The sequence below is a fragment of the Podarcis muralis genome, chromosome 10, assembly GCF_964188315.1.
Source record: "Podarcis muralis chromosome 10, rPodMur119.hap1.1, whole genome shotgun sequence".
Lineage (NCBI taxonomy): Eukaryota > Metazoa > Chordata > Lepidosauria > Squamata > Lacertidae > Podarcis > Podarcis muralis.
This window is the reverse complement of record NC_135664.1, coordinates 41,306,885-41,334,592: the sequence shown is the minus strand read 5'-3', so window position 1 is coordinate 41,334,592 and position 27,708 is coordinate 41,306,885. Positions and strand designations below refer to the sequence as shown.

General features: G+C 41.8%; 1 protein-coding gene and 1 long non-coding RNA gene across 2 annotated transcripts in view; one reads left to right on the top strand and one right to left on the bottom strand.

The window, feature by feature from the left end:
* Window positions 1-27,708, top strand: part of FGD6 (FYVE, RhoGEF and PH domain containing 6) — a 52,837-nt gene that overhangs the window by 6,583 nt on the left and 18,546 nt on the right. Inside the window, exons 2-8 of the mRNA XM_028747559.2 lie at window positions 5,615-8,027; window positions 15,390-15,549; window positions 17,795-17,862; window positions 17,961-17,991; window positions 21,512-21,663; window positions 23,853-24,009; window positions 25,959-26,046. Of these exons, the coding sequence (XP_028603392.2) occupies window positions 5,615-8,027; window positions 15,390-15,549; window positions 17,795-17,862; window positions 17,961-17,991; window positions 21,512-21,663; window positions 23,853-24,009; window positions 25,959-26,046 (3,069 nt within the window). The remainder of the gene's footprint in view (window positions 1-5,614; window positions 8,028-15,389; window positions 15,550-17,794; window positions 17,863-17,960; window positions 17,992-21,511; window positions 21,664-23,852; window positions 24,010-25,958; window positions 26,047-27,708) is intronic.
* On the bottom strand, window positions 17,132-26,427 carry LOC144328975 (uncharacterized). The gene is made up of 3 exons (XR_013394369.1): window positions 26,103-26,427; window positions 25,731-25,798; window positions 17,132-17,255 (listed from the first exon to the last, which is right to left on the bottom strand). It is a non-coding gene; the product is annotated as an uncharacterized LOC144328975 (long non-coding RNA).

Genomic DNA, 27,708 nt, shown 5'->3' with positions numbered 1-27,708 from the left:
TAACCCGAGGTACCACTGTATAGCCTTTAAAGGTAAAGGTAAAGGTACCCCTGCCCGTACGGGCCAGTCTTGACAGACTCTAGGGTTGTGCGCCCATCTCACTCAAGAGGCCGGGGGCCAGCGCTGTCCGGAGACACTTCCGGGTCACGTGGCCAGCGTGACATCGCTGCTCTGGCAAGCCAGAGCCGCACACGGAAACGCCGTTTACCTTCCCGCTAGTAAGCGGTCCCTATTTATCTACTTGCACCCGGGGGTGCTTTCGAACTGCTAGGTTGGCAGGCGCTGGGACCGAGCAGCGGGAGCGCACCCCGCCGTGGGGATTCGAACCGCCGACCTTTCGATCGGCAAGCCCTAGGCGCCGAGGCTTTTACCCACAGCGCCACCCGCGTCCCTATAGCCTTTAGTGAAGGTTAAAGTCAAGGTATGAATTAATATAATCCTATTTATAAACTTGAGTTAGGATGGTTTAGGGTTGGAGAAGGTAGAATATCGAATGTTGACAGGGCTTCCTCCCACTATGTCAGCTTTGCAGCAGAACCAGTTGAACATCTTAATACCTCATTTTGTAACAGTGTGGCGGTGTAGCTACTGTCCCTGCATATCTGATTGCTGACATAGGAAGTCTAGAAATTGGGCTTTGTGCTTGCTCAATTAATTTGCCAGATGTAGTGATTTAGGGACTTGGGATGAGCACTATGATGAAAAAATGTTGGAAGGCTTGTTTGTTTCTTTGGTTGACAAAAATGTATCAGGAGGAGGATGCACACCCCCCCCCCCCCGCAAGCATATTCAGCAAATATCAGATTAATATGCATTTTTGCTGTGAAATATATGCTCATGTGGCCTTATGTTATGCGAGCGTAAATGTTCAGGTGCAGGTCCATAAAATGTGGTGATGTCATTTTAAAAGCTACAACGATCTCTGATCTTGTGTGTGTTTTCTTGAAATTAACTCCCACTAAACTCAAGGGACTTGCTCTCAAGTATGTGCGCATAGGATTGCAGCCTTAGGCACATTTGCAAGTGACGTCTACTGAACTTAATGTCCTCTCTTCTATGTAAACATGCATAGGATTTGACTGTACATCTATTGTACTAAATTGAAGAGACCACCAAGTAAACATCTTTATGATCAGGCTGGAAGTTGGAGACTATGCCTTGGAAGAAATATAGTTGTGGTGATGCAGTTGCAAAACAAAGTCCTAATTTTGAGCTCTTAATCTGAATGCACTAAACTGCAGTTTTTATTCTGTTTTCGAAAACCAGGAACTCTTCTAGTACAACAGATGAGGGCAATACGCAACAAATAGGAAGACAACTAGATGAACATTACTCTCTTTCAGTGTTTTTATTTGAAAGGCTAAAAAATTAGATTAGCAGGGTAAGGTGTCCTTTTGATCCTTTAAAAATTCCACTATTTATTCAGGTACAGCTGCACCATCCGGATTAAGGAAGTTGTTTGTTCATCTCTTCTGTATTCGTTTTAAAGCTATTCACAATTTTCCTGTTTTCCTTCATCATGGCGTTAAGCAAGTTAAGGGTTTAAATTAATGTTTTCCTTTTGGACTTGGGATGCATTTATGTCAGTTACCATCACAGTTTTAGAAAATATATCTTCCCCAATCCCATGTTTTGAAAGATTGCTTCCTATCTTCCGGGATGTTGTGAGTCATTTCCTTTTGTGTTTCTGTTGAGCACTCGTGCACCTGAAAGGAGGGAAAAATCACAGGCACTGAGCAAACAGAATAGGGAGAAAAGGTTTGCAGTGTAAGACTGAGAAGGTGGAAATGCTGTATTCACTTTTACACATTGCCTGGTGCTCTTTAGATTCAAAATGATAACCTTTATAATGAGGGAATTTAAAAAAAATATGAGTTTAAGTAAGAGAAAAGTCAATGATGAGAGGGAAAGGAGACAGAATATCTGTTTGGCATTGCATAACAAAAAAAAAGACATATAGTTGGTCTGAGAAGTGCAGAGGTTCAGGGCATGGCAGAAGGCCATTGAGACAGGCATTCATGAAGTTCCTCTTTGTGTCCACGAAGAGCTGCTCTTATTCAGAAAACTTATGGATGATTCTGCATTTGTGAGGAGCGACTGGAAGAGAGTTTGAGTATCCTGTTTAAAGGAGTCTGGAGCGCCTTGGTGAGCAGATGGGCTGTGCCTATTAAACCCAGCTGAGTATGATTCATGCTTGACATGTGTGGGAAGTGTACCTCATGATATAAATAAAGGAAAAGGCAAGTTTCAACCTGAGTTAAATTGAATTGTCTGAGACGGGTTGTTGATTAACGTCTGAGGCTGCTGAAAAATTATGAAGGGGTTTTCTATGAAAAGGTGATGTTCTGTGATATCATAGATGACTATTCCATTTAATTGCTAGGAAACCAAGATGGGGAGATGCTTGGTTGCTGATAGCCACGAATTGAACTTTTGTTTGAGGATAATGCTTGAGAAATTAATATCTGTCCAGAGTGCTACAAGGAGACAACTTGAGGATGAAAGCTTTTGGTGTAGGGTTTTTTTTTTTAGTCTTTGGATTGGTAAAAAACATAGTTGTTTTAGAATAGGTAGAAGAGATTGTAGGCATTAAGTTTTAAAGACCATAAATTAATAGATACATTATGATGAACCAATGGTACATTGATATATGGTGGCCACTGAAGTTCAACACTATATGCACAAGTAGATTTCTATACTGAATTGAGAAGATGTTATCTGTATTAGCACAATGTGTAATTATCTTAGTGAGAGGGCTTCGCTTTTATGTACAGCCATAAAGGGAAAGACACAATTAGGATTTGAATCTGTAGTCTTTCTTGAACTAGTGTGCTCATGTGCCATCACTTGGTTCGGGTTGAAGGAAGGAACTACAAGGCAACAAGTCCAGGAAGTTCCTGGGTGTAGAAGTTTCTGAGCTGAGCTTCCTCTTCTGCCCTGAGCATTGAGAAACATGTTCTTGCAAGCTACACACACCTTCATATTGTTCCTTGTCTGCTTCTGTTCCCACCCACCACCTCAAAGCTGTTCAGGAGCAGGGACAGAGGAAGGGGGGTGCGGTGGAGGTGGACCGCCCTGGGTGTCTTTGCTGAGGAGGGGTGGCATTTGGCACGCCACCTGCCTGCGATTCCCAAGCCTAACCCGAGCTGTCGGGGAAGGGGGGAGCTGCGCTGCTTTGCCGGTTGCATTCCCCCCTTCCCCCTTTGTTTTGACAGCTCGGGGGAGGCTTGGGACTCACAGGCGGGTGGCGCACCGAATGTCCGCCATCAGCAAGTCACTCTGCACCCAGTTGCAGGGTGTGTGCGCTGCTCCGTGCACCCGAGCGGCTACCCCATGCTTGGGAGGGCAACCTCCGCACCCCATACCCCTTGGGAGTGTGCCCGTCCTGTGCAGCTCAGGCATATGCTCCTCCGCTGTTCAGGAGTGGGGTCTGAAAATCTGTAGGACAATTGGAAAGTTGTCTGAAGAAGGACATAGGTTTATAGTGTCTTTTATATGAATTGTTTTCCAGACTGCCGTAGGCTGTGCAATTTATGTAGCTGTTTTATGACTGAAAAATAGTAGGACTGGAAGATGAATGTTCTTTCAAGAGATGGATGAGGGATCACCATGTCTGCACTTGTTTGCCCCGTACATTACGGAAATCACCGAGCATGAAGTTGGCAAGTTAGCTGAAAGAGCCTGCTGATGTTAAAAATACATTCTAAGTTCAGGGTGGTAGTTGGTGATTGGTGATAAGCTTAAAATTAACAGATGAGTTGTGGATGACTTTGACATGGAGCAGGTGAATAGAAATATTTTAGAGATGTAATTCCATAAACTGCAAAGGAGACATTCGTCATAAAAAGTACTTCATCGTAGAGGTCATGATGAATTTCTCGCATGCCAAAGGAGGAAACTTAGTAACTTCTACAATTAATAGAGAGAAGGTAACTGTTAAAATTTGTGGGATGAAAGTGTGGGGGTTGGAGGACTCATAACCTCTTAGAAATGATTGAAAACATATTAAAGTGATTCTAAGTTGGCCTAAGTGTTGCAAGTGGAAGGGTACACACAAAGTCTTCCTCTTACAGTGGGTAAAGCTGTAGATTGTTTCCCCCCAAAAGGCATGTAAGAATAGTTTGTAATAAATAGCTGGATTAAATGGTATGGGACTTATAGTTTATGCAGCGCCTACAGATAAGTTTATCACAGTGAATATGAAACCGCAAATCCATTAATTAAAGATAAAATATATGGCAGGGTTAGTTGCTTAGATCCTTGAACTCAGAATGTTAATTAGAAATGAGATAAAAGATTTTAGTCTATTTGTATTTTGTCGTCATCTGCTATAAATGAATATTTCATTAATGAAACAGCAGTGCTTGCAGTTGCTGCTGAGAAAGTAAGTGGTTGAAGCTTTTTGCTTTTGCTTTGGAGACCACCTGCTTTAAGACACCCCTCCCTACTGTCAGAGTATTCAGGGCAGATTCCAATATTTTTTTAACAAAATACCACAAAACTTCCAAAAATATAATACCTTGCATGGAGAACTTTACAGCCATCACATTGCACATGAAGTCCCATCACACACACATGCTGAACACATGGGTGATGGGGTGGGCACATGACCACTGGATGTAGTTGTGCCAGGGAGTAAGATTTCCTTGACCCATGGAGTATGGCTGGCCTGAGATCACTTGTGAAACTGTCACTGAATGAGATTTGAACCTGCTTATCCACAGTCCCAACTGGATGTTCTCGTCTGGTGAGCTACACACTATTCAAGTTGCACATGGTAATTTATGACAGCCTTGTAATTGGCTTGGTCGCCCAGAGCTAGCAAAAAAATCTGTTAAGATGCCAGGTAGGAAAATTTAAATTGATTTATTGATTTTCATTAGATTATCTTGGCCTTGTCTGGCTGCAGGCTCCTCACTTCCTGCTACATATGATGGCATACTGTCCAGAGGCAGAAAAGGAGGAACCAGATGTGCTGACTAATGATGGCATCTGGATGTTCTGATAGTTTTTCTTTCATTTAGGATACAGATGACTAATATACTTACGTGTAGAATAGCAGATACATGAAAATGTTTATTGGTTAGTAGCTATAGTTTTGTGGAATTGCAAAGTTTACTTAAGCATTTTGGGGAGAAGTGAGTAGAAAGAGGTGCAGTCAAACTACAAAGTGTGATTGTAATGTGATATAAGATTATTATTTTAAAAAATGTTTTCTGCAACTTATATTTTATATCTAATACTTGGTATAAATTATCATTGTTAGCATTTGTTGCCATTCTTTCATGGCTAGTATGGAAAGCATTTAAAGGACATGGTAACCACAGTCTGCCTTCCCACTTCTATATAATTTGTTGATTATGAACAATCAGATGAATCAAATTCTTCAAGCTGTCTCATGCTCATCTCTTGAACCAGAATGCATATTACAAACTGTGGTCAATGCTTATTTGTTGTTGTTTAGTTATTTAGTCATGTCCGACTCTTCATGACCCCAAATAGCAGTAGTACAGTTGGCTTTTTAAAGTTTCATCCTATATTTATTTGATCCGTATTGTTAATTAGAATCAATTAGACCAACCTAATATTTCTCTTCTTTCTTCTCCCCTTCTAGAAATTAAGAAGCCACCAGTGGCCCCGAAACCAAAATTTGTGGTGGGACATAAAGTAGTGCCACCTCCTGTGGCACCTAAACCAGATGTTGTCCTTGCAGATGTTTTACAACCCACAAAGAAAACGAAACCAGCAATAGCACCAAAACCAAAGGTTCTCAATTGTTCGCCTGTTCCTGAGATTAAAACTGTGCCATCACCTTTAAGGAAAAATTCCAAGAGTTTAGAAGAATGCAAAATAGACTCTTCTGAGTACTTGGTTCATTTGAATTACAAAAATGGAGCCCCAAGAGAAAATACTGCTTATATTATATCTGTGTGTTCATGCAGTTTTGAATGCATGCATAAATTTGGGAATGGGGAGAATACTTGCAAAAATCCAACCATTTTTGAACAGCTGGAAAACTTAGAGAACATTGATAGAGCTGAACAACCATCATCATCTCTGAAATCTCGAACAATACTTGATAGCCATAATGGTAAAAGCATACATAAAAATAGGGTAATTTTAAAGGCTAATTTTTTAGATGAAAAGCTCAAAGATGTACTAACACAAAGTGTATGCCCCAATAACAGCTGTTTGAAGCAAACACCTTTGAACAAATTTGAAAAAGATAACATGAGTAGTTCTAAAAAGGACATTAAAATTGAGTTTACAGACCTGGTTTCGCCATCATCCAGTTTTGAGGAAATGATGGGCAATTCAAGCAACCATGCAGAGATACCTGGTATCAAGTCTGAAATGTCAGGAAATCCTCTTTTGACTGAAAATATCAACAGTTCCTGTTGCTCGCTTAATACAGCACCTTTGGAAAAAGTTGATACTAGTGATTTGCACACAGGCATCTCCACAAAAGGGACTGATGAATCTTTATCTTCATTAAGAGTAGGCTCTGCACCATCCCCTAAATCTGCCCCAGTTCCAAAACCAAGGAAACTACGTGCTGCTCCATGTCTAATCCGGCAAGATGGCATAGATATCTCAGGAGAAGGAACAAAAGAACTACTTCCTTCAGACTGCAGTTCTGCTGGGCTTTCTGAGCGTGCTGTTAGAAAAACCACAAAAATTAATGTTCTTTTTCAAAGTGTTTCCTATAACAACCGAGAACTTACACATGCACTTGATAAATCAGAGAGTCCTTCATGTGTTGCTGGGGAAATGATTCCGGAGGCAGAATCTGCTGAATCTGAAGAAATGATCCAGCAAAAGGTCTTGCCTGAAAGCCCTCACCTAGTAGGAAATACTGAGCAATCTTTAGACCTTAACTCAGTAAATCTTGCTGACAATATAATGGAACAGAACTGCATGTTGGCTGCTAACGACAAAAAACCTGGATTTATAAGGTGTAGTAATCTTTCCATGAGTTTGCCTAAGCAAGTGAAATTATCGTGCAACCAGCATTTGCCTGCCTTTGAAAGCCTAGATGATTTTGCACAAGAGAAGGAACATAAAGGTGCTGAAGATAAAGATGAAAGTTCACCAAGAGTTGTTCCTAAGAAGCCTCAAAGGCACAGCATCCCTGCAGCCGGACTATTGAAAAAAGCCGCATCAGAGGAACTGATAGAGAAAAGTGCCTACATTACTAGTGAGCAGAGAGATTTAGATCCTCCCTTGGAGCGACCTCGTATAAGGCATTTGTCAGCCAAAGAACAAAGTACTTTGCAATCCTGTGATGCTCCAAAGTTGTCTTTGGAGAGACCTGTTTGGAAATTACCTCATCCCATTCTTCCATTTTCTGGCAATCCGGAAGCCTTAAAAAACACCAAGAATGCAAAAAACACTCAGCTTGCAAGTGCTGTGACAAAACCTCGAGCCAAATCCTTGTCTTCTGTAGATATGGACAGAATACACCCAAAAGAGCCCCCAAAAGAGCCTCAAAAGAAATATTCACTAAAGAAACTTCTAAATATGAAGCTGTCTGTTTGCTTAATGAAAAGTGACTTCCAGAAATTTTTGACCAAGGGTAGCCAGTCGGCGGATAACGGCACTGTTACTTTTTCCAGTGATGAAGCGCGTGGCAAAACTCGGAATGCAGCTAGTGCAACAAATGGAAGGAAAACTAAACCCTCAAAGGCACATTCTGCAGAAATGGGCAGCCTATCCTCACAAAAGGGAAAGCAGAGGTCCAGGGGTCAGGATGAATCAACAAATAGCCAGAGATCACAGTCCTTGGATGAACAGAGTTTCCTATCGCAAGGACATGTGGATTCTCTTACTCATGACTATGTACCAGAATATGAAAATGTGAGCCATTATGAAGAAATCCCAGAGTATGAAAATTTACCTTTTGTGCCAACTGATAAAAATCCGCCTTTTGAGTGGCACAATTCTAGCAGTGCTGAAGACCACGATTCTGATGTGTATGAGGTACAAGAACTGTATGATGCAACAAGGAGTTGTTCAGAGTTTAGCAGGTAGGATACTGGAGTTGGGAGCAAATCATATACATTTTGGTGTCCATCTACACAAACAGTTGGTTAAACTCCTTCTGCAGACTTTCACAATGCAATCCTGTGTGTGTCATAATATATTCCATCTGACACACTCCCGATTGTATCCTCAAGGACTGGGAAGTCATATTTAATGAATTACGTTGGCCATATCACTCCATATTTTTGCATCCATACATGATCATCCCTGGTTAGACACTTAATGTTGATTTAATGCTGACTTCTTGAGACTGTGACCAAATAATGTCTGTAACCTACTTCTTCATTATAGCTCAGTTTTGCAATCTTTTAATTCTCCCTAATAATTCTGGTTATTTCCCCCGTGCGATTATTAGGAGTGACTGAGAAGACAAAGCCTGTCTTTTATGCATAAACTGGAGAAATGATTCTCCAAGGAAATTGTCATCTCTTACTGCAACATTTTAATCAGTGTTCTTTAAATCTTTAGCTGGATCAGGTGGAAAGGCAGATAGGGTTCCTTAACAGTAATTCCCCACATAGTAATGTTGTTCATCCCTGCCCTCTTACCTGCTGTGCAGAAGAGGCCTCCAGGTGCTTTTTCTCCTGTTGCAGCTGGATATGTACACCTGGTGTATGTGTGCACAGGCATGTCGATGGAAGAGTTGGACATAAATTGACTACAGGGAACCTTTTTTAAAGCTATACAATATATGTCTTAAATTGTTTGTACCATATACAGCCCAGGGACTGTTAGGCATATACATGAAGTTTTGAGTAATTTCCACAGGATACTTTTACCAATTCATGCATTTCTCATAGAGGAAGGAAGATCTGCACCCCAGTGCCCAGATCGCCCCACCAGAATGTGCATGTAAGGAATAAGCAGCCTGTTTTATTTTGTTTTAAAATAGCACCATAAACTTTAGCAAACAGAGTAAAACTTTTTATTAGAAGTAAAGAGTAGCTGAAGTATTATTAAAATGTACAGTGTGAATAAACCTTTCATAAGTCCTAGGACAGGGGTCAGCAAACTTTTTCTGCAGGGGGCTGGTCCACTGTCCCTCAGACCTTGTGGGGGGCTGGACTATATTTTGGAGAACCCCCCCCCCCGATTCTCCCCGTCCCTTCTCCACAGCACCGGACGAGCCCCGGTGGCCGCTTACCTGTGCCTTGTGAGCGACAGGGGCTGGCGGCGGTGGCAGAGGGATGATGAGCGGCGTGAAAGGACTGGCTCCAGAGAGGAGCTGCTTAAAATGGCGCTTAGCCAACCACGGCTCAACAAAGCGCAGCCCCCTTCCTCCTCTAGACAGGGCGGGGAGAAGCCAGGAGGAGGGAGGGAGGAGGTGTTGCCATGGTGTGTGGGGGGAATGGCGCAGCCTGAATGATCAGAATCCCCACGCCGATCCACGTGGCGATTCCCAGAGTGTCTGCGGGCCGTATCCAGAAGGCAATTGGGCCGAATACGGCCCCCAGGCCTTAGTTTGCTGACCCATGTCCTAGGATATTCATTTGAACCCTGTCACATTTGATATCGGACCACAAAATTTTAATATCAGTCAACAGCTTTCACCAGTAATTTGCTGTGCAAATAACACAAAAAATATTACCACTACCCCTTTTATTTTAATAATTAGTAGTAACATTCTTCTTAAACCATAAGTTAGTTTGCTTTTTAAGCAGTACATCCTTTTATATAATTCTGTTCCAATGGCAGCTTCCCTCCTGGATTGAGTAGCAGCTTAGTGAGAGGAGGATTGCCAAACACCCCCCCCCCCAAAAAACCATGATCTTCCTGTAAGAGCAATGTACTACGACACGATCACAGAAGACACTTGTAACTTAAAAGAGTAGCGGAAAGTCTAACAAAATCAGAATGGATGAAAGGCCTCTTTGTACAAGTGGACAACAGCCTTTTCCTGTATGTTATTTTCAGCAACAGCTAGCTCAGGAAATACAAATTAGTATTGGATTCCGCCCGCCCCTCCCCCTTTATGGTGACATTCTAATCCCTGTTTTAGAACCCCTGATTCTTGTTATTGTTTATAGTAAATCAGATTGTAAAAAAGGATTTCCTATGCATCTTGGATAAGGAAAGGATTCCACCCCCTTCAACACTGAAAGCCATGGGAGGTCGTGGAAATTTAACAGCAAGAGTAAATGGGTTCAAATGTTTTTGTGTGTTTGGTATTGTACTAAGGTAGTATTACCAGGCTGTCAAAAACTGGTGCAAGTCAGGAGCTTTCTAGATGAGCAGATAATCATATGGCAAAACTGTTTCAAGCTGCAAGTGGTGAACTGCAGCAATGACTGTTTCACTTTATGAAAAGCCAAATCACAAAATTCCATGCAGATGGAAAACAAGAGCTCTGACAAGAGTTAGCCTGGTCTTCTCCTTAACATGTTAGTTTTATGTTTGTATAATTGGAGGTAGGGTTATTCTTATTATTAGTGCCATTTGTCTAAATACCCTCTCTATGGAATTGAGGGCCATTGTTAACTATGTTGGAGCCGTGGTCCAGGTGTTTAACTAAACCGAACCCTTCATCATTGCGGCTCAGTAATTTTGAAGATTAAGTTCCCAGGGAGATCAGAATGAGTTACAGCTGTATACTTAACTAGTAGGGATGGGTGCCAAGTAAGGTGCACATCAAGGCAGGAATAGCATGACATTAGTAGCACATAAAAAGACCCAAAGCAGTGCCAAGATACTGAAAGCTGACAAAAGCCCTGTGGTGTTCAGACCTGTTTCCCTTATTGCTTTTACAGCTTCCACTAATGTGAACAATATGGTAACTTAGGAATTAGTTAGACATGTCTGCACATGAGTTCTTCCTTTATTCTCTGTGTGCATAGAAATGTGGAGTGCTGATACTTATGCTTTGTTTGATAAGAAGCTAATAAAATATTAGGGCAGGGGGTTGCTCTGACATTTTTTATGCTATGCACAGCCAATAGATTCTGTATAGCACTTCCATATTGTTTTTCTGGCTATTTGGATAGCTACATGGGGATCAGAAAATATGCTAGCAGGAAATACAGGTCCATCATCATTCTACTGTGAATGATGTCATATAACTATTGCATAGACAAATGTTGTTAAGAAGCTGGTGTTAAAATGAACTGGGATTAGATTATATGCACAACACATCAAACACACCTCAAACCATAGTTTAAGACCCTAGTTAGTAAACTGGCATTAAACCACACTTAGCTAGTTCCCAGTTATGTCTGAAAGACCTAACTAGGATTGAGGTGCTAGCCTGGGGTCCTTTGAGAGGCAGGGCGGGGTATGAATTTAATATATAAATATATTCTAAAGGGAGGAAAGGAGATAGTGGTCCCTGTGCTTATTCTCAGATGCTAAACTAAATTATGGTTTAGCTTGTTGGTGAAGGTAAATCTGAACTGGCCCAATATGTACCTGAACGTTTTGCAGCTTTCCTGTAGCAACTATCCATAATATTTATAAGACACACATTTTTATTCACAACCTGCAGCGTGAAACCTAATTAACAGACCACATTGGTATTTTGTTTCTTCTCTCCTTAAAGGAGGGGTGGGGTAAAATTAGGATGGCTTCACTTACAATGGGTTGGGTTTGGGTTCAGTTGAGGATCAAAAGCCACCAGGAGATCCTTTGTTGTTACAATAAACTTTTATAGAAGATTGAGTAGCACAGCCAGGTGAGATATAAAAGGTACACACTCTGGAACAGTTGATGTTGTGATGTTGGAGCATGCTGGGTGCAACTAGTCAACTGCACACATCCTCTGCTGATCAAGACTGCATTTTGTTTCATTAATGGGGCACCTTTTTCAGTTAAGTGACCACTAGGGTTGACTATGCAGCCATGAAGATTTATTTATAGGAGTCAGGTGTGCCTTTCTTTAATACTGTTAAGTGTACAAGTGTTTTTTTTTACTATTGCTAAACTGTCTTAATATGTTTAGGAAGTCTTCATTTGTATTATGCGAACTTGACTATTCTTGCAATAATTTATGTGGACTTGCATGCATCTGAAGGTGGCACAAGGTAAAATTGTGTGTAATTGATAGGCTTTTGACACACTTGAGAGAGTATCCAGTTAAATGAGACTTCCAATGAGTATTTACTGTATACTGATAAACTAGCTGCTGGTTATGCTGTTAAGTTGGAAATAAGTATCAACTCCCCAGAACTGAAGCATCAGATTTGATATTACTGTGTGCAGATGTTGCTATTTCTTCTTGAAATGAAAGCTGATATATAAACAACAACAACAACAACAACATTATTTGTACCATAAAATAGTTTGTACACACACTCCCAACCATCCTTCCATCCAAGCAAGCAACATTTGCGTGTCGAGGTCCCCAGGTCCACCCCAATAACTCACACATCACACAGAAATTTTTGTTTAAGATTTTTGGCATAATTTTGGCCACAACTTGATTAAAATACAAATTGGTGAGTGGTTGTGTAGGCATTGGTTGCGACTATCTGCCCCCACCATGGGGGACAGACTGACATTCCGCACAATGCGAAAGTCAGAATGGGGGAATACACTTGGGGGTTACGCGGAGCAGGGAACCTGCCCTCAACAACAAGGGAAGCCCAATCGCATCAGTGGCCAACGATCAATTAGCCCGCCCTCCAATTTTGGAGTGTCCTGGAGGCCCCCACTGCAACACGTGCTCTCTGAAGGAGAACACGCTTTATCACAGTTCAGGGACACATTCCAGGCAGGTAAAAACACTCAAGAGGGGTGCAAAGTAGAACCAGTAGCCTGAGAAGAAGTGCTGTGCTGGGGGAGGGTGTAGTGTATGCCTTGGGGGCCAGAAAGAGAAGTCACCTTTGGTCCCAGGCCTGAGGTTCTCCTCTGGACTACTGTGACAAATATGCCCACTGTTAATCCCAGTAATCCTGCATCTTTAATCATTGTAAAAAGAAATCTTAAGATTTTGGGTTTAGCGAGATAAATATGCAAAATGTCTGGTAGCAGTCTCATTTTCTGATGAAATTATGCTGAGAGTTGTGGCTGGAAATATTTTATTCAACATAAATGTATTTTCCCTGGTTTGCTTTTTTGTTACCTGCTCTGAACTTAAAGTTAATAAGGCAGCACCTAGTGCAATATTCTTGCATTGTGATTGAGCTGATACTTTTTCAAGAAGTGTAAATTATTTAAGTTCGGTGAAAGAGACTCTTGCTGTGGTGTGTTGGTGTTTGAGAGACAGCTGGCTCACATGATACAACAGGGCATTCTTACTCAAAGACTAGTGCAGTGATTTAATGGTGACTTGTTTCACATGACTGCTAATGCAGAAGTTTCTCTTCCCAAAATAGCTTATATGCGGTAATCCTTGACACTGAAAACGTGGGAGATTAATATTTCAAAGGAAGTGGGTACATTTTACATTTTGCTCATTTTGTAAACTTATTCAGAGATGTTGTGTAAATTTGAAAAACTGGTATGAGGTCAGGGGTTCAAATAAAAAAGGAGTATTGGACAGATGCTTAAAAGAGATTCTATCGAATTAATAAGAAATCTAAGGGAAGAAGATAAACATGGTTTCAGGTGTATTCAGTTGCTTTTAGGATTGCTGCACCTCTGTCACTTGCAATGTTGTGGACAGATGTAAGCCATAAGTTTTTCTGCTAGGTCTTTGTTCTCGGGTAAGACTAAGGTGTCGGGTCCTCTCCCTGGACAAGGCCCTGAGTACCTTCTCACAGTGGCCAGGGCTGTGCTGCTTCAGACGTCATCCTGTCTTTATAAGATCCTCCAGTACAGTGGTGCCTCGCAAGACGAAATTAATCCGTTCCGCGAGTCTCTTCGTCTTGCAGTTTTTTTGTCTTGCGAAGCACGGCTATTAGCGACTTAGCGGCTATTAGCGGCTTAGCGGCTATTAACGGCTTAGCGGCTTTAAGAAAAAGGAAACAAACTCGCAAGAACTCGCAAGATGTTTCGTCTTGCGAAGCAAGCCCATAGGGAAATTCGTCTTGCGGAACGACTCAAAAAAACGGAAAACCCTTTCGTCTAGCGAGTTTTTTGTCTTGCGAGGCATTCGTCTTGCGGGGCACCACTGTAGTTTGTCATGAGATCCAGGTTTCAGAACTTGGTTGCTCCTAGAATTGGGAATAACCTTTCCTAGAGGTCAGAATGGGCCTTAGCACTAGATGAGAGTCGGGGGGGGGGGTCCCCCTTCCAACTCTCAAGTTTCTGCCTGGCTGAAATGTGTCCTTGAACTAATAATAATACCTAACCCTGAACTTTGTCTTTTCTTTAATAGTTCACTTATAGCAGACTTGCTGTACAATGCAGAAGACTAGCAAAACAGTGTGTCCTGAAACTATTGGCACGATTGAGCTACTTTATACCACTTCATTCTTTGCCAATTATTTCTAGGCCAATTGATTTGGAAGGCAAAAGTAGTTTGAAAGAACTATGCTCCCTGATCCTCCAAAATATTCAATAAATGTCTTACTAAGCAACATACTTTTTAAAAAATCATTTGATTATACGCTAGCATTAGAGGAACAAGTACCTTCATGATGTCAGAGTGGCCTTCCTCTCTGAGTTGCTATAAGAAGGTGGGTGTATCTAATGAAAAGTGACAGCATCTTGGGTCCTAGCAGTGTGGAGTATCCAGGTGTCACTTAAAAAAAATTATTGTGGCAGCTGTCAGAAAGCATTTTTGTTTGCAGACTTGAGCTGACTTCTATAATAACTAGTGTGTATATAAATATATAATATACATCATCAGTGGAATCCTATACATGCCTGCTCAGATTGCCCTAGGAAGAGGGATTGGTTGCTAAGCCACAATTTCTAAATTGTAGCTCGGTTACGGGGAATAGGGGTATCCTAATAACTCTCAACACTCTTAAACTATGGCTCCCATAATTCCTTGGAGGAAGGCATGACTGTATAAAGTGGTATCATATGTGTAGTGTGAATTGGGCCACAGTCTTCTAGCACCATTGTACACTATGTTCTAAAAATATGTCCTTGAATCCATAAGAAACTAAATGAAGGAGGACAACTTTCATGGTTGTGTCACAGAAAATAAACGAAACCATGCATATAGAGAGATCCTGAGCTTGGTCCCAAACATTGACAAAGATATATTTTTGCATCTGTCTGGAAAATTTAAAAGGCATCCACCAAGATGTTTAGTTTGTAATGCTCTTCGAAGGCCATGATTGTAACCGTGAAACAGTCTTAGTAGCAGATCTTAAGTGGATTGCTCTCTCATTTCTTTGGGATATGTTAAAGAATTTAGGATTGTATTAGCAATGAAGTAGCCTTGTTTAATGAACAGTGACTATGCCTCAGCCAAAGCATTATAATACAATGTTTTATATTGTAAAACAATTGTTTCATAGGTCCTCAGTAGAAGTACTTGATGGCTCTGATTTGGTGTTGGAAGATGAACATTCAGATGATGAGATGCTACAGAGAGATGTTGATAGCTCTGATGATGACGATGATGACACAAATTCAGACTCTAGCAAAGGAGAGCCTGATACACAGGAAAATAAGCAGGTAGATATTGTGACTTGGAGCTTAGCTAACTTTCTAAATGGAGAGAATTTGGATCCTTTGTTTACTACTACTGGAGTATAGGACCAGAGCAACATTTTTCACCGTTCTCCCCTTTCTCAGTCACTGTTTCTCAACCAGTGCTCCAACCCTCCAGAGTAGATTTTTGAGACATGGCGATCAAGGGAAAAACACTGGTGGGAGTGGCCTGTTAGAACTTCTACCAGTGGCACATTAATTAGGATCAAAGCAAATGTGTTCCTCTGGCATTCTAATGTTAATTTACTTCCTCCATTTCTGTACCACCTCTTAGTATAAAAGGTAAAGGGACCCCTGACCATTAGGTCCAGTTGTGGCCGACTCTGGGGTTGCGGCGCTCATCTCGCTTTATTGGCCGAGGGAGCCGGCATACAGCTTCCGGATCATGTGGCCAACATGACTAAGCCGCTTCTGGTGAACCAGAGCAGCGCACGGAAACGCCATTTACCTTCCTGCTGGAGCGGTACCTATTTATCTACTTGCACTTTGACGTGCTTTTGAACTGCTAGGTTGGCAGGAGCAGGGACCAAGCAACAGGAGCTCACCCCGTCACGGGAATTCGAACCGCCGACCTTCTGATCGGCAAGTCCTAGGCTCTGTGGTTTAACCCACAGTGCCACCCGCGTCCCCCTCTTAGTATATATGCAGGCAATTTGTCACTCATGTGACAGAGCAGAAAATGCACTATTTTCAGCACCAAAAGAGGGTGAGGCACAGTGGGGAATCCCCACTTGCACACATTCTGGGGATGTGAGCAGCGGCCAGGAACAGAACTCTCGCGTAAGTGGTGGTTCCCCTGTATCCTCAGCTCAGAACAATAAGAAAAGTACAGTAGGAAGCAAACAATAATAACATTATAATAATGAAAGTTAAAACATTGAATGGAATTGGTAGGAGTAAAATCATCACAGCATTGACTGGGCAAAATAACACTTTTCCATTAGAAGGATGCTTTGTTTTTTGTCTCCATCCATCCCTGGGCCCAGTCCAACTCAGCCTCCAAAGTTTACTCAAATTACTGCACTTGCCTGTTGCTATTAGGAATGCCTAGTGCCAGAACTTTGTGAGGCACAGATATAGTTAAAAATCTAATGATGTGCATGGAACATCCCTGGAAAGTCATACTGGACAATTCCATCTTCATTGGAAAGCTTCTTGTGTTTCACAGGACATGTATTAGTATACAGTGGTGCCCCGCAAGACGAATGCCTCGCAAGACAAAAAACCCGCTAGACGAAAGGGTTTTCCGTTTCGGAGGCGCTTCGCAAGACGAATTTCCCTATGGGCTTGCTTCGCAAGACAAAAAAGTCTTGCGAGTCTCGCCATTTCCCCCCTGCTTCCCCCCCCCTTTTTCAAAGCCGCTAAGCCGTTAATAGCCTTTTAACAACTTAGCCGCTAAGCCTTTAATAGCCGCTAAGCCGCTAAATCGCTAATAGCGCTAATCCGCTTAGCCGCTAATGGGCTTGCTTCACAAGACGAAAAAACCGCTAGACGAAAAGAATCGCGGAACGGATTCTTTTCGTCTTGCGAGGCACCACTGTACATGGAACTTAAGACTTAATTGGCAAATATCATCTTCTTTCTCAAGCTTGCCTACCAAACATTGAATCTTGCAGTTGAGGATCAAATTTCCTTCCTTCCTTCCTTGACCGTTGCAAAACGTTGTGCAGCTGCAGAGAAAATTAAAAGCATGTATAAATTGTTAGCCAAACAAATATATATTTCTTGGCCTTGACAAACTCTGATTAAAAACTGTTTGAAAGTGAAGACAATCAACTTTTTTAAAACCAGAGGCTGCGTGTTCTCATTATTAGACCATAATTGGAGAACAGTTTCCAGTTACGCTCAGTAACATCATCCTGACTCCAATTTCTTTCAACAGATAAGAGGTGCCATTTTTAAGACAGACTCCTAAGTAGGTAGTAGTGGAGGCAGCTAGCAATTAACTGAACATTAACATTTTTTATGGCACCTAAACATGAATTCACTTGTATCCTGAATACTTGAAAGTGGAGATGAGTGTCACACCCCATAGTCAAATTTGACTGGACTTAACTGTCCAGGGGTCCTTTACCTTTTTTTTACCCGAATACAGAGTACAGAGCAATAGGCCAATAAAGCTGTAGCAGAAAGAAACTAAGATTTAGGGCTGTTGCATTGTTCTGAAAATAGCATGTCTGCATTCTACAAAGTTTAATTTTATTTGCAGATTAAAGCAGCTGGGAAGAAAACAAAAGTTTATCATATTGCTAAAGAAATAATGAGCTCAGAGAAAGTGTAAGTATTGGTGTAAAATTTAATAATTTATGCATGGAAGCATGTATGTTTTTCCTTTGCGGTTGAGATAATATTTACTGTTCTTGTTTTTGTATTAGGTTTGTAGATGTTCTGAAGCTTTTGCACATTGTAAGTATTTATTTCACTTCATAAGCATGTTTGCTTCAAAGTTAATTATTTATGAAGTTCTTTTCAGAAAATGTATTCAACTGAGTTTCTTAAATGTGCATTCTTTTTTTAAAAAAAATAGCCTAATGAAACAGCAATTAAATATCAACCCAAACTCCTGGAATGCTTCCTAATGAATAGAAGGAATAGAATGTTTGAGGTGCATTAATTTTCCTGTTGAAGTGCTGCAGGAAGTTTGAATGTTACAAACGTGCTTAGAATGTGTACTAGAATATTTCTAGGCCTGCAGATGGAAAGGTGGAAGGTCTAGCTGTCAGAAATCCTGGTGCATTCCCAGTTTGGTCAGAAATGCAGTAGAGCAGGAGGAGGGTGCTCTTCTGTGTTTTGTTTTTGCTTCTGACCTCTGAAAGCTCTTGTTTGTGTGCGCACAGGTGAACGTTTGCACACTAAAGAATTTATTAACACAGGTTTAATTTGTTTATGGTAGCTTTTGAGTTGCCAAGTAGTCTTTTGTGCTGGGATAGAAAATAGCATACTCTTACCAGCTCTGTGAACCCTGCCATGAGGCTTCATGACACAATTCATGTAACTGAGGGGGACAAGGGCAGACGCACCCTTTTAATGCCGAGTTCAGATTTATTGCTTCCTGTTGCCATGCGCCAGTGAAACAGGTTTTCACAGCCCTATCTTGCTGTCATTTTACCTGCATCGCCTTCTCTTAGAATGCCTAGGCTTGGTTGTGTATACATTGAAGAACATCCAAACTGAAGGAAATACTGAAAAGTAATACTTGTAGGGTGTGTTAATACTTAGCTAGGCATTAAAGGAATAGAGTTTTTCTACAGATTGTTTTCAAGTATTACAAGAAACATGTGAGCTTGACTTACTAGGCAGCCAGGTTTGAACCTGACGGTTCAGGTTTTGCTGATCCTTGGGCAATCAAAGTTCAGAGGCTGAGGACTGCTTGCTAGGTCAGGGCTTTTTAAATTTCGCAATGAGTCTTCCATTAAGTAAAATAGAGCTGTTTGAAAATCTCCAGATGGAAAGCAAAGATCCCCACAGTCTGTTTTTTCTTCTTAATTTTAGGAGTAATTGGGGATTGTGGAGTCTGGTGCAGCTTTTTTAATTGTCAGTAGGAGCAAAGTATAGTTTGGTGATTCAGATGTAAATGAAAGCAACTGATTAAAGCAGTCTTCAAAATGGGAGGAAGGAGCATAGGTGCGTATGGATCTTTCATGTCAGTTGAGATGTTGACTTCACCAGGATTTCTCTTTGGTAAATGTGCTGGGCTTATAACCTCACAGTCCCAGTTAACAAAAGATTCCTTTGCAAATCACTTTCTGCTAGCTCTTCTAGTTGGCCAGTAGTTGGGAAGTGTGACAAAAGAACTTTAAGGTTATAGGATGTGTGTGTATATATACGGATTACATGACATCAGGCATAATGAAATGCAATTTATATATAGTGGTAAGTTTTTTGAATTTAAAAAAAGATGAAAGGCAGTATTTGATTACACCACTGCTCCAACATTTCTTGCAAGATGATGCAGAAGTTGTTGGGGTTTTTTTTGCTTTAAAGTGGCAGTATATGAAACTGTACCTTACTAGTCTGTAATTCAAGACTGCAGCACCTGTAACCCATTAAAATTTAATAGAATAATTGAGCCTTTCCTGGGACTCACCTAGGAGCCACATAGGCATGTTAGAATCTGCATATGCATGTCAGAACCTGAAGTGACTAGGCAGTGGCTTCTGAAGATGGACAGATGTACTTTTTATATTAAAGAATGAAGAGGGAAACGTCTTCAGTGCAAAGTGTTGCACTGCTGGAAGCCTGTAACGAATTTTGCTGTATCTGTTGATTTGCTGCCTGTTTTGCAGCTCTAAAAGACACCAGACCTCTCTGTTAAGAAAGAAAGGCAGTAAGCTGCAGTATGCGCTTCAGAAATGTGGTGAATAATTTTCTCGTCTCTGGTACAGCACAAACAATTGAATTTTCTGCCTTGCCTGCTCCTATTACAAGATAGTTTTACTCCATCCTTTTGTGGGAGAAAGATCGCATTATGTGCTGCACTAGGCTCAAGAGTTTTGGATCACTGGACCTGCAGTTGCTCAGGCAGAACGTTTTGCTTTTCCACATAGCATGAAGCATACATCTGTTCTTGTTTTCTTTTGCGGGCGGAATGTATAAGATCAATAGGGAGAAGGAATAATTAGTTGCAAGTCTTAAGCCAAAAAGAGCTAGACCTCACAATTATTAGCCTTTGACTGTCCTAGATTCATGAATAAATGCATTCAAGATTGGGTCGCAACATAGGTCTGGCTTGTGCAAGTTAAGAGTACACACATTCCCAGCATATTTTTCCTCTTATGTTTTTAAAAGTGTTCCCTGTTAAATGTTATGCATCTTACGCTTTGCTTAAAGTTCTCTGGAGCTCCTGTGTTCCATCTGGGTTCGATTAGCTATAGTAATTCCTCAACTTATTTCTCTGTGTGAAGGCAGTGTTTGAAGGTCACCCCCGGGATGTAAAAAGGCTAGTTAAGTTTTGTGTCGCCAGTTGGCTTACAACATACAAAAACACAGCATTTCCATATGAATGAGGCCATCTGTTTCCACTGAAACCTTGTGCAGCTGAGTCTCCAATACCAAACCGTACCTCTGTTCCTTTCTGCTTCAAGTCCTCTAATCTTAATAAGGGCTGTAAGGAAAGGAAAGTGCTGACCAGTGTTCACCCACCCCCTCACACGTTGCAAAACAGCTGTGCGTGCATTTACATAATTGCTTTGCCTTGTTTAGATTTGTACATTTCTCCTTATTGCACTGTTTACATAAAGTATTGCTTGGCTGGCAAAAATGAACTGAACCCACTCAATGGGTGGGTTAAGTAAGTAAGGAGATGGGGTTTTTGATCTTCCCCTTACCGCACAAAATAAAAGACAGAGAAATTCAGAAAAGAACACATTCTTGAGTATTTGGCTCCATATGCAGCCACTTCGAACTGTAATGTCTTCTGCTTCCCATAAAGTGTCCTGGGAGCTATAATTTAAGGAGTTCAGAGTTGTTAGGAGACACCCATTCCCCTCAGACAGACACAATTGCCAGTGACTTAACAATCAATTCTACTTCCTGGGGAACTCTGGGAATTGTAGCTATTTGAGGAGAATAAGGGTCTCCTAAGAACTTTCAGCACCTTTGACAAAATACAGTCAAACAGCTTTCCATTCTATTAGATCAGAAAGAGAAATGGATTGTGGCTAGGTATGGTATTTTCCAGGCAAATTTTCTCCAGAAGTTGTACCTATTTTCTTCAGTAAGCTTAAACATAGGATCAGCTGTGCCTGAACTTCCCTTCTTTTCCAAAGCACAGAAGTGTCTGACCTTGGACTGCATATCTGGTCCTGGGGAATGTGGCCAAATGGGCCTTCTGCATGTATACAAGGGAAATAGTGTGACCTATATTAGTTGCTTGGAGACCAGATTTTCAGAGGCTCTTTGTGTGCCTGTGTTTGTACTCTAACAGGATTTCCGGGATTCAGTAGCACATGCTTCCAGGCAACTTGGAAAGCCAGTCATTGAAGACAGGATCCTGAATCAGATCCTGTACTACCTACCTCAACTGTATGAGCTTAATCGGGACCTCTTGAGAGAACTTGAAGAGCGGCTGTCCCACTGGTAACTACATATTCAGAGCATAGATTCCTGCTTACTTATTGGTTAGAATATTGGGATATTCAGGCTTCTAGTACTGTGTGCTGTTTTTAGACCACAAAGTTGAATTATGAGTACAGTGGTGCCTCGCAAGACGAAATTAATTCGTTCCGCAAGTTTTTTCTTCTTGCGAAGCACGGTTTCCCATAGGAATGCATTGAAAATCAATTAATGCGTTCCTATGGAAACCGCTTGCCAGGCTGGCGGTGCGGAGAAGGGCTTTTCTCCCCACCGCAAGCCTTCAGGACAGGTACGGGAACAGAGGGGAAGGCGCGCAGCACTTCTCCTCTGTTCCCGGGGCTTGCGGTGGGAGGAGGGTTTTTCCTCCCCACCGCCAACATTCAGAACACCCTTCCGAAGACTGGCGGCGGGGCGGAGAGACCTCCTCCCACCGTCAGGCTTTGGAGCATCCTTCCGAAGCCTGGCAGCGGGGCGGAGAGACCTCCTCCCCGCCGCCAGGCTTTGGAGCATCCTTCCGAAGCCTGGCGGCGGGGCGGAGAGACCTCCTCCCGCCATCAGGCTTCGGAGCATCCTTCCGAAGCCTGGCGACGGGGCGGAGAGACCTCCTCCCGCCGTCAGGCTTCGGAGCATCCTTCCGAAGCCTGGCGGCGGGGAGGAGGTCTCTCCGCCCCGCCGCCAGGCTTCGGAGCAGCCTTCCGAAGGCTGGCGGCGGGAGGAGGTCTCTCCGCCCCACCGCCAGCCTTCGGAGGAGGTCCAAGGACAGTGGGGAAGACACGCTGCGCTTCCCCGCTGTCCCGGAGATTTCCCTATGGGCTTTCGTCTTGCGAAGGAAGCCCATAGGGAAATTCGTTTTGCGAAGCGCCTCCAAAACGGAAAACCCTTTCGTCTAGCGGGTTTTCCGTCTTGCGAGGCGTTCGTCTTGTGGGGCACCACTGTATATGATGTTGCAATGCAGCTATTTTTGAACTGAGATTTTCCCTGGTGTGTGTGTGTGTGTGTGTGTGTGTGTGTGTGTGTGTGTGTGTGTGTGTTTATGTACTCACATATATTAGTAGTTTGCAGCTAGATTGGCTATTGGGGGTCAAAGGTACTAAGTTCCTTTCCCTCTTCATCTTTACTTTCTATGACCAAATCACTCCTAACTAAATGAGCCTTTTTAAAATGTTTTTTGACCCTGCTTGGCTGTGTTTGCTATTTTTGCCATAGGCTATTTGGGTGATTGGGGCTGAGCCAGGTCAGGACTATGACATGGGAGGAGGAAGGCTTTAACTATTTGTTCCACCATACTCCTAATCAAGCCTCCTGCTGCCATTTGGCTGCTAATTGCAGTGGGAAGATAGCAGCCATTGGTACCAATGGGTGCTTTCCTCCCCCTTTGAATAGCAGGCATCCCGCCACATCTGGATCAGGGCTGTGGCAGAAAGGGTTAAAGCTCCACCTACCACAAATGTCTATATGTGAAAATTCTCAGCCAGTGTGGTGTAGTGGTTAAGAGCGGTAGATTCGTAATCTGGTGAACCGGGTTCGCGTCTCTGCTCCTCCACATGCAGCTGCTGGCTGACCTTGGGCTAGTCACACTTCTCTGAAGTCTCTCAGCCCCACTCACCTCACAGCGTGTTTGTTGTGGGGGAGGAAGGGAAAGGAGAATGTGAGCCGCTTTGAGACTCCTTCAGGTAGTGATAAGGCGGGATATCAAATTCAAACTCTTCTTCTCTCAAGGCCAAGCAACATTAATAGCATCGTGTTTGGTTAGGGCCTGAGTTCTGCTAGGCAGCGTAGCAAGGATGGAAAAGGAGACGGAAGAAAATCTGAATTTTGGTCATACCTTTTGTCCTTATGAAGCCAAGTCAGATAAATCTTGACTAGGCTTAGAAGGGCCCCTCTTTTTACCTTGAAGGGTATATATGAAGAAGTGTGGCTTGTCCAATGGCCAGGTTTAGCTCAAAGGCTACTAGCTGCCCCCTTCTGATTTAGATGCCTGTTTCAATAGCAGTCCTCTGGAACATGTTGTTAAATTGCAAACACTTTCATTCCAGAGGGTCGCAGAGGAGGCCTGGGGGTGGGCACTGTTTTCCCAGGATGGATGTTGAGGTCCTTGTGTAGAAGGAATAGAAAGAGGGAGAAATATGCCCCCCCCCCCGTCATGCATTCTTCAGGTTTAAGTTCTAATTGTCCATGGTGTTAAATTCTAGGATTGACCACCAGCGAATTGCTGATATATTTTTGAAAAAAGGACCATACCTAAAGATGTATTCAACGTACATCAAAGAATTTGATAGGAATGTAGCTCTCCTAGATGAGCAATGCAAGAAGAACCCTGGGTTTGCTGCTGTGGTTCGGGACTTTGAGGTAATGGAGCCTTTTATCAATGGTGTCAGATGATACATTCCATCTTTTGACTTTAGTTTTCTCTAAGGCCTGGTTTGTACAATGCCAGAATACAAAATGCACGCACATGTCTCTTGTCAGATTTTTTTCACTTTTGGTCCCTTTTTAAAATGCATGTGAGCAGAGATTCTACACATCCCCCATAGTAGCTTGGATCTTTTTTAAAGGATCAAGAAGCAAGCGATAAGAATAACATCTGGTAAGCAACACATGTACATCGTATTTGGCCATAATATGTAACTGGAAATAAGTAAACATTCTCTTTACGATTACTGTATAACCAAAGTTCTGCAAGGGGAGTACAGCAGAGCAAATGCCTGGAAATTTAAAACACCCAAGTCAGAATTCTCACTGAAACATTCATTCTTAAAAGCACTGATTCTTCAAAGATACAATATCATGAAGCGTGTCTTGGAATCTCTTTGCGATCAAAAGATTTTGTTTGCCATATTGTAGTTTACAAACTGTATCTAGTTCTGTTGACAGATTTATAAAACCTATACATTTAATGAATTTGCAAAACCTGATATGGAAAGCAACAATCGAAACTAATATATATTTTATTTTACGAAGTTTGGTGACCGTGGACTTACAGCTAGCAAGGAGGTTTGCATCAGATGCAATTTGGCAGCAGCATTCTTTGCCTGTTCTTTCATCCAGTGAAATGTATAACTGAGGTTAAGAAAATAAATGTAAACAAGAAAGGAAGTAATATTTCCTCTATTAGTGAGGCTCTCATCAGCCCTGTACAAGTCTTCTGTCCACAATAAATGACTTTTTCAGGCAATTTGAACTGAATGGAATGTTAGAAGCTGGTCAAGCCTCTTGGCTGAGTTTCTTTCCATTTGAGATTCAGTCTTCTGCCAAAATGCAAATCCAAAGCATCGTGCTGCCCTGTTTCCTTAATTATTGCTTGTTGAGTCTATACCATATGTTGATCTGAGGCACCATGCGTTCATCTAAATTTGTCCTCGGATTTGTTAAGTCAGAAAATCCTTATTTTCTATCACGCTTTGCAGCTGCCTGTCTGCTTTTATGTGGCACTAAAGTAGACACAATTATACTTTGCTCATATGGGGGTGTGGAGGAAATGATCAGAATGGTGAAGCTGTTGGTGTCATAGCATGCTGACATGTTGGCTAAATTCTACATCTATATAAATGTGAGCCAGCCTAAAGTCTTCTATAGGTTGCTTGTAGGGTGAGCATTTGGGGCTTTTTAGTTTAGAGAAAAGGCAAATAAAAGGGGACATGATAGAAGTGTGTAAAAGTATGCATGGTATTGAGAAACTGCCTAGAGAAACATTTTTCTCCCTCATAATCAGGGCCCCAGATTAAGACCTTTGGAGACCCTAAGCACTTAAAAGATTTTGGTGCCCCCATATAGATCTAATTCAAAATATTGTTTCATTTAATGGCTAATTCCGCCCCGCTCTTAATACTAGAACTCGGGGACATCTAATGAAACTTAAATGCTGGAAGATTCAGTACAGACAAAAGGAAATACTTACGTTGCCCCTTTCAACTCTACAATTCTATGATTCTGTGATTCACAAACACATCATTAAACCATGGAATTAACTCCCATAAGAGGCAGTGATGTCCACAAATTAGATAGCTTTAAAAGAGGATTAAACAAATTCCTGGAGGGCTATCAGTGGCTACCAGATAACTATACTCTACCTCCACTGTATGCTTCTGAATACCAGTTGCCGGACTAGATGAGCCACTGGCTTCATCAAAACTTCTTTCTGCAAAGGCAAAACCACAATTGAATAACAGCCCATTTAAAAAAAGGGAAAAACCAATACAGCTTGCAGACAGTAGCAAGAGTAAACTATTTGGTCTGGTTCAGGCAAGTTGTTTTAAAAGAATGTTAAGTTTCAAAATCCTGGGTGTTTTCTTTTTCAGATGAGCTCCCGCTGCGCTAACTTGGCACTGAAGCACTATTTGCTCAAGCCAGTTCAGAGGATCCCCCAGTACAGGCTGCTTTTGACAGGTAAGAGCTAAAAGTCAATGCTCTACAGGTAGCAAACTCACTAGGAATATTTTTACCTGAATTCAGATGCATGGAAAAATTATTCTGCAGAGAAATTCTTCTGTGGTGGATGAAAATGCAAAGGAAGAGCACAGCTGATTCTTTTTCGTCTTCTGCTGAATAAATGTTGACGGTGATAAGCATCAGGGCTATGATGTTATGCTATGTTTCCACAGCTGTTCATTCTGGTTCTGCTGTTCAGGGTAGAACAGTATTGATTTCAAAAGGGAAAGGGAAGCTCTGAAAACTGATATAATATAAATATTTTTCTTATACCAAGTGTTGATCCATGCATATTCTCTTATTTTGGTCATGTTATTATAGTTTTAGCTATAGTTTAAAACAAACAAATCCATACTCTACTACTCCTTTGTAAAATTGACTTTCCTTTTTTTCTATTGCCATAAGGCAATAGAAAAACATTTATTAGGATATATTCCCTATAGAGCATGGTAGGACTTCTTTGTAAACACGCATATGATTGCACTGTAACAGAATCCTTGCTCTTTGATGTTGAGAGTAGTCTAAGGATACTGCATAGTCCCACCTTCCCACCTTGCCTCCCTTCTGCTGTTTCCTTACCAGTGTGTGGGAACTTCAGCCATCTATGGACCTCTAATATGTCTCACTGGTCATGCCCTGAACATATAATCCCTTTACACAAAAAGTTGCTTTGAAATTTCCTCAATTGATGGTCACTACATGCGACCGTATACATTAGCGTTGCCACGAACTCGGAAATGGCATGAAAAGGGTAAAAAATGGCGGTAAAAGAGCGTGAAAACGACAAACATGTTCAAAAACAGAGTGTAGCAGAAATATCAGGTTTATTGCTAAAGATGCAGAGAACATGATTTATGCTGAGTTAGTGAATTCCACATTATTCAGACTTCCTCACTCTATTTTCTTTTTCTTGTGTAGTGTAAGTGCTTGGCAAGTCAGGAGGTGTAAATGTTGGGTTTGACATTATTGCTCTTAGGCTTTGAGAAAGACCGTAGAACAAAATAATTTCACAACCTGTCTTCTGCGGGTCTTCTGAGCATCATTTCTGTTCAGTAGCTCCTCAGCTGAATCCTCAAATATATGACTCAATGAATAGTCAAGTGTGCTAATTACTCTGATGTAGGAAAGGGATATGCACACCGATTTGCTATACATAATATAGCTTGTTACATAAAATATACTTTCTCTAAAACACTTCTATGCATATTGGGTTAGAGCCATTGCCCTTCCACAAAGGAAAGGACCCCTTCATTTATGAGATACAGGAGAAGCACTCTCCAGAAGAAGCAATTTTTGATGATTCCCCAGTTCCCCTGCAGCTCATAGCACTATTTCCCATTGTCTTCTGGAGGGTCCACTAGCCCTCTGGAACAGCTTTTCTGGAGCACAGGAGACTACAAGTGAGAAGGAGAAATAAACAAACATCACCTTTTCATCCCCACTTCCTGCAGCAGGTAACATAGATCTAACCCATAAGCAACGTAACTACATACATAAAACCTTGCACATGCAGGATCTCGAGTTGAACTCTGGGATGCCCTAGCTTAACTTAATTCCTGAATTCCAGGAGCAAAACACAGCAAAATGAGTAGGCCTTCCTCTGACTCAAGAGTGTAGTCA